General features: G+C 41.4%; 1 protein-coding gene across 2 annotated transcripts in view; it reads right to left on the reverse strand.

Annotated features, from left to right (window-relative positions):
• Positions 1–20,132, reverse strand: part of EVA1A (eva-1 homolog A, regulator of programmed cell death) — a 213,373-nt gene that overhangs the window by 148,736 nt on the left and 44,505 nt on the right. The window contains exon 2 of one of the 2 annotated variants that reach the window (XM_074921810.1): positions 3,323–3,537. In XM_074921810.1, coding sequence (XP_074777911.1) covers positions 3,323–3,537 — 215 coding nt within the window. Of the gene's footprint in view, positions 1–3,322; positions 3,538–20,132 lie in introns of those variants that run through there. The other variant, XM_074921819.1, reaches the window with a different exon arrangement.

A 20,132-nucleotide genomic window follows, 5' to 3' on the forward strand; every position in this document is an offset into this window, starting at 1 on the left:
AGTGCCAGGGCCTTAATAATAGGCCCTGAAACAAAGTTGACCTCTAGATGAACCTCACAACCAAACGTTATCCATTATTAGTATCTGCTAATTAGTAAAATCTATATTGTCATTAGCATTTATTAATTAGTATCTGATCATTAACAAAATATGTACGCTCACTAGTGAAAGACGCATCTTAGGCAAAAAGTAATCAGTAGTGAGGATGAAATGCTGTGAGAATGTGTATCCAACTTCCCTTGTTCAGCCTTGTTCAAGGCTGAGAACCCAAGTGGTTGGCCTTGTTAGAAACTCCCTTGATCTCCCCCCCAAGCCCTGGCCAGGCTTTGGATAGACTCCAGCAGGAGGATAAAACCAGATGTTTCCACTCAAAGAAAAGTGCAAGTCATTTTCACTTCCTGATTTTTGGTATATAAGGCTTGACCCTCTTGCCACAACTTTGGGTGCCTCACCTATGGACAGACACATTGTGTAAGACTTCCCACTTGCTGGGAAAGGCTCTCCAAATCCTCGCTTCAACCGGGGCTCCCCAGCGACTGTGGGTCTGGATGTTGGGAATGTATGCAAGTGGTGATGTATCTTTCTTAATCACTCCTCTCCCAGTTGTGTAGTAATGATTAGGTGCATTACCTTGCTTGTTCTTATTTTCTATAATTAACTGTATGTAGTAATAATTAAGTGTACTATTTTGTATTTTTCTTATTACTTATTTTCTGTATTACTTGGTTATATTCTTTAATAATTAACAGTAAAATAAGCCTACTCTTTTCACCCTGGTGTATGAGTTTAATCGGCAGAACAACGTCCAAATTCTTTGTGTGTTTGGAAATCTCCCATTGAATCTGACATTACGGTGTTAGAGTGACAGAAGTGTGTAGTTTGAGGTCACTGCCTTAATGTCTTGGACACGGTGTCCCAAGTGGTCTGCATTTCATTCCAAACAAAAACAAAGTGACTAAAGCAAGGGATCATGGCAACCAACCACATAAGGGTGGATTAGTAGTGATTGTCTCAGTGTAATCAAATCTTTCTTTTCCCTTTTTAACAATAGAAACAATGTCTGAACTGGACATTTACAGGGAAGAGATTTTCTAAATGGGAATTAACTGTTACTCACATGTAGTCTTTGCAGGGAATAGTACTATCTAATAACTGCCCCTTACACTCCCTCCAGTTCACTCTCCAGAGAAGCAGCAAATTTATACGGTCATGGGTTTGATTAGACACACTGATTTTATATACTTAATTTTGAAGGGTTTGGCTTGGCTGACTTTTTAAATTACTGACAATCAGAATACACACATAATTGGTCCTGCCTACAGCAGCCATATAGCTGAGCCTCAAAACCACAAAGATACATGCAATTTCCTTGTCTACAGCTTTCCAATTTTCCTACATGCATGCATTTCCTACCAGCGAGCTGCAGGCAGCTTGCCATTCAGCATGTGGAGTTTCTGGTTTACCCTTCAGAAAAGCCTCACCCCTCCAAGACTGAAAATACAACAAGATTAATCTCTGGCATTTGGACTCATCCTGCCCTGACTAAGCACAGCACATTGAGGTATCAAAGCCACATTTGGAGGCACCAAAGAGGCACTGTGCATCTCCCCCAGAGACTCGGGAATTTGCCCCAGGTCCCCCAAGGAATCTGTGGCAGAACAGAGAACGTCAGCTACTTTCCTAGAATATCTGCATCCCGAAAAATGGGTGAATAAGAGTGTTCTGGTCTCAGTCATGTAACAAACATACTGTATAAGAGATCTGCTGCAAGACTACCTACAGGGAACACAATTCTCACCCTGATAAATAGGGAAGCTATAATTGGAGGCAAAGCTAAAGGGTAACCCCTTCGAGGACATAAGGAGCCAAGCCAGGCAGGTAAGGATTTCTTTTAAATCCCTCCTCACATAAGACCATGGCCTGGAAAGACAAAGGGTACATCTTCCCTGTTCTCAAGTTCTTCCAGATGCCATAAGTGGGCCGTCCACCCACAAGGGATGAGGCTACACACATAGCTATCCATCATGCTGGTAAATTAAATGTTTCAAGTAAATTTTGCAGTAAATTGATAAAAGAAAGAAGGGAAGGGTAGCCTCTGCCACAGTCTTCAGCCCATGTCCTCCCACCTTAAACAACACAATTGCCTCTTGTCTGTTGTATTATGAACTTCCATTACCATATGTGGAAAAGCCTTCCTCTGATAAGGACCATGTCCTCCCATACAACAACTCAGTCATTTCTTGTTCAGGGGAAGTTATGAGGGCAACTGCCAATCTGACAGTTTAAGGGTTACACTGCAGGCAGACACCAACCCTGTGCAATTTCTTGAGAATTTACCACTGTCACTTGGAAGCCAAAGCACTTGTATCAACTTTAAAAAAAAATGCTGTAAATTCCTCTTAAAAACCCTGGATGTAAAAGTGAGAAGCAATGTGGGAAACTCTGGCCTTTAGCCAAATTATAAAAGAAATTATTCTCTAGCCCTGTAGGTTTATTAATCTATTTCTGCTATAATTTTTTATTATGAGTTATTATTGATTCATAGCCATAAACACACTAGGTGCTCAAGATCTTTGTCCAAAAGTTTTCACAGTCCCAAATCCTGCACTTGGAAAGACTTGTGCTTACTTCATCATCCAGGAGCAGACCCCATTCATCTCAGCAACATCAGCCAACTCATGTTTCTAATTTTAGTTGATCCTAGTGACAGTTAAGTAACATTGGCACCTTCCAAATAAGCCTTTGATTTGCTGACCTCACATGTGCTCTTGGGAGGATACATATAGTCAACACCCCTACACAAATGGACAGAGCTCATTAACTACTGATGCTTGGGACATTACAAGCTTAAGTGGCCTAAGAGCCAAATGAGTCAGAAGTAAAGCCAAGGATTCAGTTTTGGGTTTCAAGTTACAAAAGTAAAAGCCTCTGGAAATAGGATCAGTTCTAAAGCAAAAAGAATACCACAGCAACTTCTCAATGTGTTTAAAAAAGCTAACCATTGGGAAGGAAAACTACTTCTAAAAAAATAATCTTTGAACCCAGTCAAACATAATGTGATCTTGCAGCGTAATTCTGTTTCAACCCCATTCCTGAACTGACTAAAGTTGCAGCGAAATTAAGAAATTTATCAGCAAAATCTAACTCGGTCCTGTCTAAACTACAAAGACAAATTATCTACTAAGCTGTGTGAGATGTCAGTACTCCCACACCGAGTAGCACTGTTTAATACAGGTCTATGCAAGCACCAGCACAGAAAGCTGCTGCCTGGCCAAGGAAAGACAAAATCCAAAATTAACAGATCCAGTTTAACATGCAATACCTGAAGGGAAGTGCCAACTGAACAGGCGACATCTTCTTTAATTAAAGTTGCATAGGAGTGGGGATAGCGAGAAGGACACATCTGATGACTTGGTACAATTCGGCCATAAAAAGAAGACTGAATGCTGATGGTGGTTCTGTGAGGACATCTCAGGGAGACATATTCTCCATCGCAGGCATGGTCAGTGTAATTCTTTAGTACTTGTGATATGTAACCTGCAAAAACCAGGACAAAAACCATCATTAGTGAAATGTAGTTAATATTTAGATAATTTACAGCAGCGCAGTCTAACAAACACACAACTAACAAGCAATGAAGGACGCGGATTTTATTACTCGTCTCACACACGTGCAAAGGAGAGAGACAACGTAATAGCAGTGGGGAAGGCTTGGTGATTTGGCCTTCAGCCATTTTATATATCCTTAGTGGAAGCAATATTCAGATGCTCCAAACTCTTAGTCCAACCATACCACTTATTTACATTGGCATATCTGTCAAGTTTACAGGAAATGCAGGCTGACCCAGACCCATCATTTAGACCACATCTAGATACTGCATTCAATTCTTGCCCTCCCCCAATACAAGACAGACTTCAATAAACTGGAGTGAGTTCAACAGAGGGCCACGAAGGTGGTTGGAGCTGGAGTACTTGTCCTGTAAAACATGGCTTGTTCAGCCTGGACAAGAGACAGCTTTGGGGGAAACTAATAGAAGCCTGAGAGTATCTACAGGGAAGTTATCAAGGAGATGGAGCCAGGCTCTTCACAGTGGTTCATGGGAGGAGAATGAGAGATAACAGGTACAAGATCATACACAGTTTCAGAACGTGTATATGGAGCAACTTTTCCACTGTGAGGGCAGCCAAGCAGTGAAGGAGGTTACCCAGAGATGTTGTGCAGTCTACATCCTTGGAAATTTTCAAGACCTTACTGGATAAAGCCCTGAGCAACCTGGTCTGACTTTCTAATTGACCCTGTTTTGAGCAGGATGTTAGACTACAGAACTGATGTTTAACAGAACTGAACAGAACTGTTCACTTTTCCTGTGAACTTATGATCATGGGCAAAAAGGCCCAGACACAGAGTCACTACGGGGAAAGCTGGGGTTACAGTTGGTTGTATGAAGTCCTATTCTATCATGGCACACCAGTCATATCTTCAATCTCCCTTCACAATATACCATTTTAATTCTTCTGGTTGCACGTTCTGTTCACAAAAGCTTTGCTTTCTCTCCCATTCTGTGATTTCAATCTTTTTAGAAGGAAAACAGTATACAGAACCATATCTCCCCTTGTTTGTTAGAGGATGACGTTATCTACAATAATAAAGTTCTAAACAAGAATAAAGCATGGGAAAAAAAGCCTCATTAAAGTTACACTGAGTTAAAAGGGCTGATTACAATCTGATTGCCATGGGAACTGCAAACAACTCCTGACTTTGCCAAACTCATGCATGAGGGGAAGCCACTGAGGTGCTGATATAGAGACATCTGTGCAGGGAACTCTATAGCATGTCCCATATCAGCGTCAGCCACAGTCCCATTCAACCATGAGACTTCCTCTCTGTAACGAGCTTGGAAGTCCCCTTCCCACTGTTGGCCACCAACACGAGTCTGCCAGCAGCCGTCCTGTCCCCTGGGGCAGGGCATTGTGGGATTGCTGCAGGTAAACTCTTTTCTTAAGACTCAGAGAGAAAAGACAAAACCATTAAGAGAAACAAGTAATCCCTGGACAAATTCCTAAAAGGGAACCTGAGGTACATCTTAGACTTGTTTTTTAAAAATGGCTAAAATGTGACTATTCACTTGGTGGCCCATAATCATGGAATAATTTAGGCTGGTACCTCTGAAAGTTATCTAGTCCAACCTTCTGCTCAAAGAAGGGCCAATTTAGACCAGGTTTTCCAGGGCCTTGTCCAGTTCTGAATACTCCAAGGATCAGGCCTCCACAAACTCTCTGGGCAATCTGTGCCAATGCTTAAAAACTTCCACAGTGAAAAATTTTTTCATGACATACAATTGGAATTTCCTGTTATGACTTTTATTGGTTCACTCTGATTCTTTCATTGTACATTTCAGAGAAAAAACTGGTTGCATTTCCTCTATACCTTTAGGTTGTATAAAACAGTAATTAGATCCGACTCTCCTTATTCTTTACTTTTCCTAGATGAACAGACCAAATCCCTCAGTCTCTTACTATTTATCATATGTACCAGTACCCTTGCATTCTTGGCAGCCAAAGGGACTGCCTCCAGATTCTCAGCATCTTTGTTATAGTGAGGGACCAGCTAGGTATGCAGTTACCCTTCATTACTGCAAGGTGCACTCTTTCCTCACATTCATCATCCTGTCTTCCAAGGCATGTTAATGCACATGGGGAACCACAATTCATGTGGTTTGAGAGAATTTGCGAGGCTTGCTCAGAATCATTTCAACATCAACTCAAGTTATCCTCATAGTCACATCTGTAGGGTATATTCACTCCACTAAGTTGAACACTCCCGGGGCCTCTTCTCTGTCCCTAAAGCCATACCCAACAACTTTCTCTTCCTCTCCAAAATAGTAGCCTACATCCAGAGCTTTTACTGGGAATAGTTCTTCTGCCACACCAACACTGATACCTGTCTCAGGACTTGTGTGAAAGAATACTCATCCAAACAAATTTCAAGGTGCCTAGCACTATAATCATTGCTCTCAGAGATAACCAACACACAGTAATTTAGCTTCAGCATTCAAGCTGCCGCTATGAGGGCTGGATTCTCCAATTTCTCTAAATTTTAGCCTGCAGTTCTTATTTAGCAGTTCTGTTGCTGTAGTGCCTCAAGATGTGTGCCAAATAGATATTTACTCAAGTCAACGTATTAATTTCCAAGTCTCTAGGGAAACGTTTATAAGAAAAAGGCTGAGACACAGCCCCAAGAATTAGAGTGACAGAGCTGCATGAAATCAGGCAACAGCACTGTTTAATTTAGTGCCTTTATCTCACTTGTTCAAGGAAACACTCTGGGAATAAAATGAACTACTGGAGTGCATGCCCTTTCCCAGTCAGTAGAACACATGATCTGTGTGATTCTGCACACCTAGTCCAGAAGTCAGATCAGCTCTTCTCCTTCAGAAGTAAGGCAACCATACAAGATGAGCATCAGGGAAAATCAAACTATACACAGAACCAGAATATAATACAAAATATTAAACCCTACTTTCCATGCTGTTACTCCAGTGCATTAGGACTTTTCCCTGAGGCTGACCTATTAGGGAGCTAGAGAAATACAGCCAAAGTGCAGTCAAGACTCTACTGGCTCCTCTGAATATTCAATTATTCTGTCAAAACAGCCACCCTAGAGCATATCTTTCATATTACCAATTCAGCAATTCAGGATCACAGAAAGTTTCAACACCTGCAATTAGTGCAGAACACTTGTTGAAACAACTCCTTCCTCTCGTCTTCCATCAGCAATCTCAAAATAACTTGAGTTCATTCAAGCTCAAGACATTGAAGGGATTGAATGTTTTGATGGTAACTGGCTAACAATAAACAAAGCACAATGTCTGAAACATCTGGCACTGACCACTGTCAAAGAGAAGATACTGAATTAGGCATGCACATGATCAGAACATGATGTTCTCCAAAGAGCAAAAGGAAATGGATGTAGAGAATTGCTGCTTTTTTTTTTTTTCCCTCTTAAAGTGTGCCGAATTTTCACTAGATGCATTGGTAGTTCTTTTGAAAATCCATTGATTCATGGTTCAGTAACCCAAAATGTGATTTACTTTCATCATCCTTGCTGAATTTTCAGTAATAAGTCTCCAGTGACCTTTTGTAGGGAGGGAACTACTAGGATGCTCTTTACTGAATGAAATGCATAAACATGTAGCCAATGGCAGGTGTTTGAGGACTTCAATGGCATTTGTATACCAAGACAAGAAGCATATAAGGAATAGCTTACAGAGCTCTTTCACGCTTTTCTGGCAAGCATGAAAAAAATCTTTTCAATGGCTCCAAGAAACTATTTTAGTTTAGTAAAATGATACAGCAGATCACCAATCAGCTATTCATAGACCACAGAATATGACAGCCAAGAAACTGAGATGACAAAGGTATTATCAAATGATGTCATTCCCCGCCAAGTATATGCTTCTGCATCATTATCTGAGATATAAGCTACAGTCTTACAAGTGCCCACTCCAGACAAAGATAAGGCAGGCTGTTTTTCAAGATGGCCAAAGACACTTGCCACTCCTCTCTTCATCCTCAAATTCTGGGATGTGAAATCACCATTGTCAGATCCAGGACTGAAGGCAAGCAATTACCTGATGAAATTATTCCAGCTGTACTGCTACATTCAAATCTACTCTATTTTGACATGGTTCATCTTGGAGTGGAAGTGCCATAAATTCTCATGATTTTATCAGGAAATTTTTTGGCAGTTCACTTATTAGCCTGTCTAGGGAAGACAATGTTAGAGCAGGTGGTAATTTGAGCTTTTCTTTAAAAGTAAATATTTCATTTGAAAAGATGGTAGAAGCATAAAATAAATCTAAAGCATTAAGCCCATCAAATCTTGGATGACAAAAACAGTCTCAAAGTCTTTTGGGTTTAGCACTTCTCTTTTTAAGGATTGTGTTGAGGGCATGGAATCTTTGCTGGTGGGCATCACCAAATTAAATCAGCATACAGGAGTCAAGTGCTAAACTTCTCCTTGATTCAAAAGAGTCAAGTGCTAAACTTCTCCTTGATTCAAAAGACCAATGTCATCACCAAAGCAAGGATTTACAGAATAAACAACAAAAAAGAAGTGTATCACCAAAAAAAAAAAAAAAAAAGAAAAAAGATAATTTTTGTCCTCCAACAAGGAAATGTTCCTTTCAAACAGCACTTGCAATTTATTTTTCTAAAGCCCAGAGTTTGACTCCTATCAGCTATCCACAATTACTCTCCACTACTTGCCAAACACATCACTCAGTGCTGACTGTAACTCTATCCTACCCAGCAACATCAGTTCCCAAGAACCATTTTCACCATTGCCTCTCCAGGGAACTGTTGCTCAGTTCTCATCCAACAGCCAGTTCTAACACATGTGGGCTACAGAAAATTAAGTTTCACACAGATTATCATCATTTTACAGGTACTGTGAATCTAAACATCATCCTTTACTTACACTCATAGAGTTATAAGCCTGTCTTTTTGAAACCAAAGCAACTGATGGAGTGGTTCACAGATGATATAAGAGCTTCCACCCCATCCAGATACAGGATAATAGGAGAGTATACAAACATTCATTCATATATCCTATTTAACCATGGTTGTCTAAAAGCAGTAAGCCCTCTACTCCCGCTTCCACTAGACACAGTTGCATGACAAGGCGTATACCAACACACAAGCTCACCACTCATCAGAAGACAAATTTCATCTTTCACCAGGAAACATCTCTGTGGGTGTGTGCTCGAGGAATTCTACCTTGTAATAATCACAATAAAACTAACTTTTTGTACAGTTTGGATATGATCCAAAGCTTCTAATAAATTACAAGGAAACTCAAAGTACTTTTACGGTTATTGAACTACAACACATAATTCAAGCCAGAGCTTCATTAATATCTGCATCAACCTATATCTAAGCTATATTAATGTTTTCTTAAAATATTCCATTTTGAGCTTTTGTAGTGACATTTATAGAAGTGCATACATATAATAGAGAAAAATCAACATAATGAAAAAAGAACATTATACATAGAAATAAGCCCTTTCCCATTATCTGAAACACATGAAGTCAGTGCAGTTAACTGTGTTAGTGAATAAAACATCGCTTTGTTCCTGGTTTAGGGCAACGAAGTTAGTGAAGGGTCTGGAGCACAGGTCGTACAAGGAGTGGCTGAGCGAACTGGGGAGAAGAGGAGGCTGAGGGGAGACCTCATCGCCCTCTACAGCTCCCTGACAGGAGGGTGCAGAGAGCTGGGGATGAGTCTCTTGAACCAAGTAACAAGCGACAGGACAAGAGGGAATGGCCTCAAGTTGCACCAGGGAAGGTTTAAACTAGATGTCAGGAAGTATTTCTTTCCAGAAGGGGTTGTTGGGCGTTGGAATGGGCTGCCCAGGGAGGTGGTGGAGTCCCCATCCCTAGAAGGGTTTAGGGTTGACCCAGCGCTGAGGGATCTGGTGTAGTTGGGAACTGTCAGTGTGAGGTTAACGGTTGAGACTAGATGATCTTCAAGATCCTTTCCAACCTAGCTGATTCTGTGATTCTGTGGTTGACAGAGATTCTTTTATTTTTAATCTCTTATTTTCCAAATCTCTATTGTTTTTTCAGTGTCTACCATTCTTTTCTCCTAGTTTCCTCAGCTTCCTTGCAGATGTTTTTGCGACTCTGAATGTGAAACAGAACTTTCTTCAAGGAGAGACCTTAATCAGACACTTTTCTGGAGCTCAGACTACCCCTATGCCACCCTGTTTTGCAGCTAGGCTATGGGCTGGAGAATTTCAGCTTATTCTTTATACGCAGAACATCAATACTCATAACATCTCACAGAAACAGTGCTAAACCAGTGGAATAGAATAACAGGCCACAAGGACAGGCAAACAGGGCTGAAATGTGACCCTAGGCAAGGCTTGAAGCCAGAGCAAGTAACTCAATTAATGCATTTCATACCAGGCATTACTGATAATCCTGTGGCTGCAGTAGTAGAGCAGCTCTCTGAAATCACAGAGCAGCCTAGTATGGACAAGTAGGGTTTGTTTTGCTTTGTTACTAATACTGCAGATTAAAACTTGCTATTACAAACCTTCCACAGAGAGATTTGCTTTCACTTTGGCTATTCTCCAACCCTTTCACCTTTCAGATACCATACAGCACTGGAAAAACGTGAGCATCTTGTAAGCATACTTAGGAAAATATTTTTATTTTAAGTCAACAGTTCCTTGCCCGCTATCTGATCTTCTGTACCGCAGTTGCGGTTCCAAACAGTATCTATGCAGTGTTAACTTAGAAAAACGGCTTTGAAACAAAAGTGAATTTAGAACTGCAGCTGAGTGCCAGCATTTCAAAGCTAAACAAGGTAACATTTTGTAAATGCTGAGCAGTATTTCATAGGTCTACTGGGTTTGTGTAAGGATGAGAAGGTAGTGGAAATTAGATTGGTGAGGGCTAGGGGTGACAGGAATAAAAACATGGTGGTTTTTAACTCTGCAGGCTTGAATTTAACTCAGATACTAGTGAGAATTATTGACAATTATTCCCTTAAATTTCCTAGCTGTAAAATCCTATAGAATTTAATAAAACACTACAGCCCTTCCACAGACTGTTGGAATAACTCTGAAGAATTTAATAAGCAACTCCAACTGCAGGTATTTTAGTTCTAAAACTTTACAGAATCACTCTAAAAATTCAAACCAAAAACTCTTATTTGCTATTTGAACATCATCTTAGATGATTTTCTCTGAATGTCCCATAAGTCTCTGGTTTCTTGAGAACTTACAGGTTTTTAAAACCTTTATGACTATGGAGATATTTTTTTCCTGATCTTTTACATTTTGAAACAGCAAATTAACAATTAAAAAAAATTTTTTTTTTTTATCTTTCTAGAATCAGGGAAATTTAGCCTGGAAGGGCCTCCCGCAGGTCATCTAGTCCAAACCGCTCCTCACAGTAGGTCCAATATCAAAGTGAGATCAAGCTGCTCAGCACCTTATTCAGTCCTGAGCAAGGACTGCTGAGTGATTCCTCAGCCTCTGAAGCACACATGACAGTTCTTCACCATGTTCTGATTCAAATTTTTTTCAAGTACGTGCTCAGAATTTCCCCTGTCACAACTTGTGTCTGTTGCCTCTCGCCTTTTTATTTTGCAATTTTTAGAGCATGCCTACCTCCTCTAAGGAAGCATCTGGATACCCACCTCAGCCTTCTCTTCTCCAGCCTCCCCTCCTATGCCATGTGCTCCAGCCCCAAACTATCCTACTGGCCCTCCACTTTGTTAGTGTTTCTCTTATAACCTTGGACCAGTATCATGACCTCTAAATCAAGATGTTGACCATCTAGTTCCTCTGGATTTAAGGATTTTTTTTAAAAAAACTCCTGTTTTGCTAACTGCATGGTTGCAGGCAGCCACAACATTGAAGGAAATCTGACAGTACAGAGAGTTTGGCTGGAAGGAGTTGCACCAGGACTTCACCAACTTGCAACCTTCTCTCCAGCTGTTTATTCCTGCCCCGCTGTTTCAGATCAAAGCCTCTTCCACTGATCTGTGTGCATGTGTGTGTACGGGGATCTCAGTGACAGCAACCAGAGTTGGACCACAGGCCAGAGGGTCTGTGCGTGTGTCCTGCCTGCAACCAGAGCAAGTGAGGGTGTGCATATTGTGTGGGTACATATGTCCATCTGTGGTCGCTAGTGACTATCAAGCTGGACTAGGTGGCATGTAGAATAAGAGCTTTAGGAGCCAGGTATGAAAGCAGTCACAAGTCTGGGTCAGATACTGTAGAGACCAGACAGCTTGTGAGTTGTCCACAGGAGAGAGCAGGAGGTCCAGGCCAGTTACAGGAAGACTGGGGGTGAGGGAGTCAACTGGGAGACCTGTCTGCATACACACGTCTGTGTGAGGTGAGTGGACATGAGAGGATCCATAAGCCAGCTACTGCATGGGCTGCCTAAGGCCACTTACTGGGGGATCCACATTGTATGTAAGCATGTATATTTTCTACTAACAGGCTTTCACCCTGATCAACCAGAGAGGGGGACAGGATGAGGCCACTGGTGCTGTTTGTGTTTGTGTGAATGCTGAGTGTTTCAGCCTATGTTGATCTCAGTAGCCTGAGACACACACACATCTCTATTGGGAACAGATGCTCAGCATCACTGCTACCTGCACCTAGGAACACAGGGCTGTCACTGCCTTGCCTCTCAGGCTACCAGATTTGTCAACTCGTAACATTTCCCATTAAAACTTTTGTGTGTGTGTACCTGTGTGCATGTATATATTTATATGCCGACATACACACATATGTTAAAAAAAAACCAAAAAAACAAAAAAACAAACCTGAACTTTGCAGAATATTTTACCTAGTTTAAGTTGCAGAAGCCTGGATTCCACTATAACTGTGGAGCTCATTTTTTAAAGCACTAAATTTCTTAGAACATTTAGTGAAAATAGTGTTATAGCATTATAAATATTAATACATAATATAATTAGTGTTACAGCATTATAAATATTAATGTATTTAATTGTAAAAAGTATAACTTAGTATGTATTATGTGTCAATTATATAAAGTATATAGCACGTAGCACAATCTTATTTATAAAATATATCTTATAGCATAACCTAAAGATAATTACCAGGTCGCCTTGGGAAGCTTTATGGGGTTTGTTCAGTACTCAGAGAGTGAGCACTGTAATTTTGAGAGATGTCTAGTGTATAGTTTTTACAGCCCGAAAAGGTCAATTCCCCACACCATAGACAAGCTAGGCACTATTTCATTCTAGAGATACAGCTACAGTAAGTGTCAAGGTCATCACTTTATAGCTGTAAGAACTACATGGGTGATACTTCCTGAGCAGCATCAGTTGGCTCTTTCTCCTTGGCTCTCAACCAAGTCCCTTCCCAAACACAGTCATCACACAAGTAAATCACAGTGCTGCTCACTGTGGCCTTGCTATTACATTCTAAGTACTGACAAAGAGCTCACACCACTGGAAGTCATATAGCTCTTCTAAATTAAGTTCTAACAGGTTTCTTTTACTGCAGTGACAGTTTTCTCTAGGTGGCTTATATACAAGAGATTTTTAACAGCAAAACTACAGTGATATAATTAGGCTGCCATAATGACACCCATATAATTTTCCATAGTAAACATAGTCACACGGAAACACACATAACTACCAATGTGCCTTTGCTGATAAACTTCCTCATGTAGGCAAGTTTCATTGGTGTTCATTCTGACTTCCAGTTCCACAGTGAAGTCCTTCTGATCCCACCCCTTCCTGCAGCAATTCTTATGGAAAATAAGTTTGACCTCGGAAATCAACATCATTACAAATCTGACATGCAGATGGAAAGACCCTAGCTAAGAAAAAACAATCCCAGAGTCTGGTGTCTTCCTGCAGCTGTAGGTAGCACTGTCTGCAGTGAAGTTTAAGAGCTCAGACAGGATCTCTCCCCACACTGAGCCTGCTCCCAGGGCATGCTGATGCTCAACATGTCTGTACTGGGTCTTGCTGAGCCAGAATTGGTTTTCCTCTATAGCAGCCCTCATGGTGCTTTTATGTTGGGAGCTGGCAGGGCGTTGACAGCACACCGGTGTTGTGGCTACTACTGAGTAGTCCTTACACAGTACCAAGGCTCTTTCCAACATATCCCCCCCGAGTGGGATGGGGTGGGCAAGATCTTGGGAGGAGACACAACAAGAACAGCTGACCTGAACTGACCAAAGGGATATTCCAGACCATATGATGCCTGCTCGAGAATAAAGCTTGGAAAAAGGGGGCGGCGGGGGGGGGGGGGGGGGGGGGGGGGGGGTGTCCTTGGTCCTCTGAGGCAACCACTATCCGTACTGAAGCCCTATTTCCTGAAAACGCCCGAAATCATCTGTTAATGGGAAGTAGAGAATAATCTGTTTTCTTTTTGCTTCCACGCATTGACCTTTGCTTTGCTTACATTAAAACTGCTTTTATTGGGGTTTTTTCCTATCTTATTTTCTTTCCCCCTTTTTGCCCTGTTGAAAAAAAAGGGGGAAGGGGGGAGAAGTGATAGAGCGACTTGGTGGGTACCTGGCATTTAGCCATGGTCAAACCACCACACTTCCCTACAAGCATCACTGGGTCTTATGGCAAGAGACTGACAGCCCTTCTGCACCTTCTGGTCTAGTCACTAAAATTGCTGAAATCAAATTTGTGCCATTTCTCAAGGGCCAGGGTGTCAATAAAGCAATTAACCAACACAATATTCTTATGTAACAGGGAAAGGAGTCAGAAGCTGATCCATGCACCTCCCTCGGGAAATGCTCTAAGTTCACTGAATATCTTGCTGCTTATTCAAGAGGCCAAGAACATTTTATGATGAGCTACATCTTAATGCACCTCCATCTAACCCATGATATAGAATAGAATAGCATAGCACAGCATAGCATAGCATAGAATTTGCACTTCCACGGCTTTTGCAGTCAAACTGCAAACCACCACTGTCACACTTTCTCCACACCCAGGGGAGAAGCACCCTATAAGTCTCTCCACAGCACCTCTTCATCCCCATCAAATCCCTTCTTGGGCACCTGACAGCAGTCTTCTGGTGCACCCTCATGCCCAGTGAATGCACTTTTGTTTTTTTCTCTAGCATTTTGAAAGTACAGAGTTTACCAGTCCATCACATACCAAAGAAAATTCAGCCCCAAGTATTCTCTGGAAATAGGAAATATTAAATAAATAATTAAATCAGCTGCTGTATATCAGGTCTCTGGTAAGGTCTGTGACAGCTCCTTTGTGTCCCCATGTAGCATGACAGTAAGAGACAGAGCACCAACCCGGGACTGTCCAATCTGACCAAAACACGGACTTTCACCATTGCAAACACAGAGGGAAGAGTTTGTTTCTGTATTAGAAACATGCAATAAGGGAAATATAAATCAGCTTTGCTATAGCTGTGCAATTCTGCAGAGCTACAGCAGAAGTACCACCTAAAAGCAACCTGGCCTTTGTCCACAGCTTTACTGGGAGTGACAGGGATATATCCTGTTAAAAGAAAGCTTTTACACAGGATATCACACTGGGACAAATAAAACAGTTATTTGACCACACAAGTGACAGACAAGACTTTATGCGCACTGACCAATACTTTAAGCAAGTCAAGAACGAAGCCGTGACAATCTGACAAGGGCTAAGAAACACCAATACTAAATAAACAGGTTTCTGCCCGTTCAGGAGAACTTATTCTGACAAGACTATGAGGACAGAGAGATGGCAGCTTTGTTTAGACTAGGGCAAATGACAGGACTGAAGGCAAAAGTGCAAAACCCCATGGGAGCTGCTGCTAAAACCATCACAGGGAGATGCGAGTGCTTTGCACACAGTGCCCAAAGCCAGCTCTGGGGCTCTCAGAGTGACCTACACATCCTTGAAAAAAAAGTAGATTTCAGCTGGCAGGTCAAAATGTCGAACATTTCCTGTGATCCCAGAGAGCAAATCTGAAATCCTGTTACCTTGCATGAAATAATACGTGACTTACATGTGCAAATATCTTGACTGTGAAGAGTTATCCTACAGGAAAATACTTCCAATCAGATTGTAGTCTCTCTCACTAATTTTAACAAGCACTTCAATGTTTCAATCATCATTTTTATTAGAAACTTCTTTGTATTGCAAACTTCATTTGACATTGTGTAAAAGGGTAGGGCTTAGGCAATTTTTTTACTCAAGTAGGCCAAATCACTCTGGATTGCTTTGCCACCTAGAAATGTTTGCACTGAAGAAGCAGGAAATTTTGGGGGACAATGACAAATTGCTGTCTGTGATGGGAAGGGCAGCTCCTGCTCACAAACATATGTGATGTGAGCTCTGCAGAGGCATCGTGGAGAATCCACACTGTGGTTTCTTCCAGACCAGAGACCTTGTGTTTAATTCTCCCAGAACTCACCTCCCAAGAAAATTCAAAAATTAGGCAAAAGCTTGTTTCCAACACTGGGATTTTAGTATCTCCCTTTTCCTTCTGCTGTAAATTTCATATTTATTTTATTTATGTTTATTCAAGGTAGACTTGACAAATGTAATGAAAGCAACAGCTCTGGAATGAACATGCATCCTTTTCCCCAGGACCTGCAATAAGAACTATAATGCTGCCCTCTGCATGACCTCTGTCTGTGAAATGTATATTTCTCTTTTCTTTGGCCAGGCCTTGGCAGCTTTATGAACCCCAAGAGAGGAAAGGAAATGATGAGAGACTGAGACAAGATAGAAAAGGCTAAACAGTGAAAGAAAGAAGCAGCGTAGGGGAAAAAGAAGAAAATTAAAAAGGGAAAACAGAAGGAGACACAGGGTAGAGTAGACATTAAAAAAGAATTATCTTTCTCATTCCTCAATTAGAAGTGTGGTCCCAGAAGCTTATCCTGCCAGCAAGAATCAGCAAGAATCAGCCGGAAGCATTGTGGAGGCTGGGTCACTTGAAAGTGAAGAAACAGTGAGCAGCCTTAAAACAGTAAAAGGGGGAAAAGAGAAAGATTTTGAGCAAGTATATCCATTTGTAAGCAACCTCTCTTTATGTTCCCACATGGTGGAGCTCAAAATCATACCTGCTTGAAGAAAGGACTGTGTTACCCAGAGATAAAATTTATCCAAGAGAAAAGGGAGCTCAGACTGACTGTAAAAAGAAAAAAAAAAAAAAGATAAAAATGTAGGTTTGCATGAGTGTCCCCTAATTTCTAATATGTCCTATCACTGATGACTTGGCTACAAGCCTCAAATATTGCATTAACAGAACATGCAGTGTGTTACATACGCAATAACCAGGCAAAATTGCCAGATCAGCATCTTCTGTTTAAGCCATTGACTTCAGCCAAGAGGGAATTTATTATTCACCAGTAACTGGACAACTTAAAGCAATGATAAATGTCAGGGTACCAGGAATGATGGATTTCACAGGTAAATTGGGTTTTTATTGTTTGATATAAACAATACTAACAAGAGACAGACATCCTGAGCATCACCAGTTCAAGCTGTCAGGCTGCCCAACCAGCCTGAAGCTAACTAACCTCATCTTCCCACATGCTCCTCTGGAAAAGACTTTGCAGGAATGGTCAGGAAATAGCACTTGGGAGTAAAAGCAGGATGGTCTCTGTACCTTGGGCTGAAGATCGAGCATTAATGCAGGAGCTTCCTTTCTGCCTGTTAAACAAGCTATACCTTCCTGGTACTCAAGTGAAAAGCCTTGCCTGTCTCAAAATATCTCACTAATTAAATTGTAGTTTTATTTTTCCTGAAAAATCACATCACTCGACCACAGAACTTATAGTATTCTTGTTGGGGCTTTAAAAATTACTGGCTAAATTAATTTATCCTCGTTTAGGCTTTATTATCTAGACCTATTAGATCCCTGTCCTCAGATTTTTCTCTTTTGCCTTGGTGGGAAGGTAGCTTTGTTTCCTAGCTAGGCAAAGCCATAGCATGAAAGAAAACTTCAGCTTAGAAGAGTGCCCCTTACAGCCTGATATACATGGGGTTTAGCTGCCATTTGAACTCTCTCCATACAGTCAATAGAAAGAAGAAAGCACTGTCAGGTGTGAAACATTTTATTATAAACTAGATGTCTAACTGAGAAAAGGAGACAAGCCATGTCTGAAACTGGTTTGCTGACTGTAAAGGGAGCCCCATCTATCTACCTCAAAAACATTTTCATTATAAGCATCAAAAGAAAGAGGAGCTGAACTGCTCATTGTGTATCATAGCATAGAGCAATGGCTTCATGACCTTCTTCTGATAAGGGTTTCCTAAGGCGGAGCTCACCATGGGTACAGAAGGTTGGTGCAAGTGGCAGTTCATTGCCCTGATCCTCTGGGACCCACAGGTGAATGAGGGTTTATAGTACAGCAGCACATTTATTGCTAGTGATAGAGCATAGTCTTTGGAGAGACTCTGGTGTTCTTCAGCCTCTACTATTCCCAAAGTCTTTCTGCCACCATAACTTTTGTCTTTAGTACCTTAAATCACCTTAAAGTGATTCCTCCATAAAACAAAATTTCATTTATGTAAATAAATAAATCAAGTCCAGGATCAATCCATAGCCCTGAGGGAGAAGGACAAAACACCACTAACTTGACTGACAAGGTAAAACAACTACATTCTTCTCTTTGTCCCCAAAACAAGGTGAAGTTGTCTATTTGGACAGTCTGTGCTCTCCAGAGACATGCCCTGACAATGACTGGGAAACTGCTTGTTAGGGCAGGTCCAAACGCTGACCATGAGCATGCAAAATCTTGAACAGGACAGTTGTGTGGCAGTGGTTAGCACATCCCCCTGACGCTGTTTAGTTTACTAGTATAAAAGTTTAACCATACTAGTTAAGCTTCTCAGGACCAAAAGGCCATTCACAGACAGCTTCTACATCCTCCCTGGTGCCATCGTGAATGGTCAGTTCTGGCTGACAGCCACCAGAGCCAGGGAAGAGTTCCCAGCACACTTCATCTGGTATCAGTTTCATCTGCACCTCAGTTTCCCAGATATCAGCTGAAGATGATCCTATTTCTATACCTGTGGAAAGGCCAGGAAAAAAAAATAAGGACCAGTGAATGTGAGGTAACAGGGTCCACAGAAAGACTGGAGATAAAGAGATACTGATTTTTAATCAGGAGCACTCAGTAGCAGTTCAGAACATGACAAAGGATACACAAAGAGAAGGAACTGCTTAAGTAATAATAAAGACATCTGACTAACATAAAAAAGACAGAACAGCCCCATTCTACCATATCACCCCAATCTTCTCTATAAAGGCAATAAGAGAAAACACAAAAGGTATTTTTCCATGGGATCTCTTTTCTCCCCCACCTCTCACTGAGGCCATTCCCCATATTTGCAGCTTCTTTCAAGGACAGAAATAATATTTGGCTTCCTTGGCAACGAAGAACAAAGAGACAATAGAAGTCCGACAGTGGAATTTATTAAGCCGCATACTACACTAACCCCTTGTATAGGGACAGCAATCAGGCAGAGCAGAATGGCCCCAGCGTAACAGCAGTTAGAAAAGCTTTTTGGCTAAAAGCTATTTGTGCTGCTTTGACACAAAGCAGTTGTTTTGACTAATAGGCTAGAGAAAGGGATTTCTTTCGCAGAGTAACACTTTGAAGGGCTCTTTGCCTCACAGCTGTAACAGCAACTACATCCACAGCACACGTTTTCCTCCCACCTATTGTATTACATACCAAAACACATCACAAGCCAAAAGAGTTTCAGGGTCGTCTGCTGCTAAACTCAGTGAGAATTGTGCTCATATATGGACAGCATTACAGCTAAAGGCTGTGATTAAACTACAAGACCTGGGAGCATTTCCCAGTATTTGGATCTGACTATACATCCCAGCTGTATCCCAACTCCATGCTGGAACCAGACATATTACCCCTCCCCAAAAAATGTGATTTTTAAAAAAATATTATTATTATTTTCATCTTCAGACAGCTTAGATAGATTGATGAATATCCCCTCCTACATTATCCTGGTTTGAGACAGGACAGGGAACTGCACCCAGTTATTCTGCTGTTGAGTTTAATGTTTTTGCTTTTCTGTTACACTTAGGAAGACTTCTGAACCTGTGTATGTGTCATCTGCATATTTTGCAGATGATACAGAACTGGAAGGAGCAGTTGATAGACCAGATGGTTGCTCCATCATTCAGAGGGATCTTGACAATCTGCAGAAATGAGCAAACAGGAATCTCATTAATTTTAACTAAGGGAAAATGCCACGTCCCGCTCATGGGGAGGGCTGTCCCCACACACCATGTTTAGGACCAACAGACTGGAAAGCAGCTTTGTAGAAAAGGACCAGGGTGTCCTGATGGACACCAAGTTGACTGTGAGCCAGTATTGTGCAATGGCAGCCATGGGTAGGAGTATCATCAGCAGGTCAAGAGAGGTTAGCCTACCCCTCAGCACTGGTGAGGCCCATCTGGAGTGTTGGTTCCAGTTCTGGATTCCCCAGTACATGAGAAACATGGACATACTGGTGTGAGTCCAGTGAAGGGCCACAAAAGATCAAAGGACTGAAGTACCTCTTCATATGAGGAGAGGCTGAGAGAGCTGGGACTGCTTAGATGAGAAGGGTCAGGGGGATCTTGTCAAGGTGCATAA

The sequence above is a fragment of the Athene noctua genome, chromosome 1, assembly GCF_965140245.1.
Source record: "Athene noctua chromosome 1, bAthNoc1.hap1.1, whole genome shotgun sequence".
NCBI classification, from domain to species: domain Eukaryota; kingdom Metazoa; phylum Chordata; class Aves; order Strigiformes; family Strigidae; genus Athene; species Athene noctua.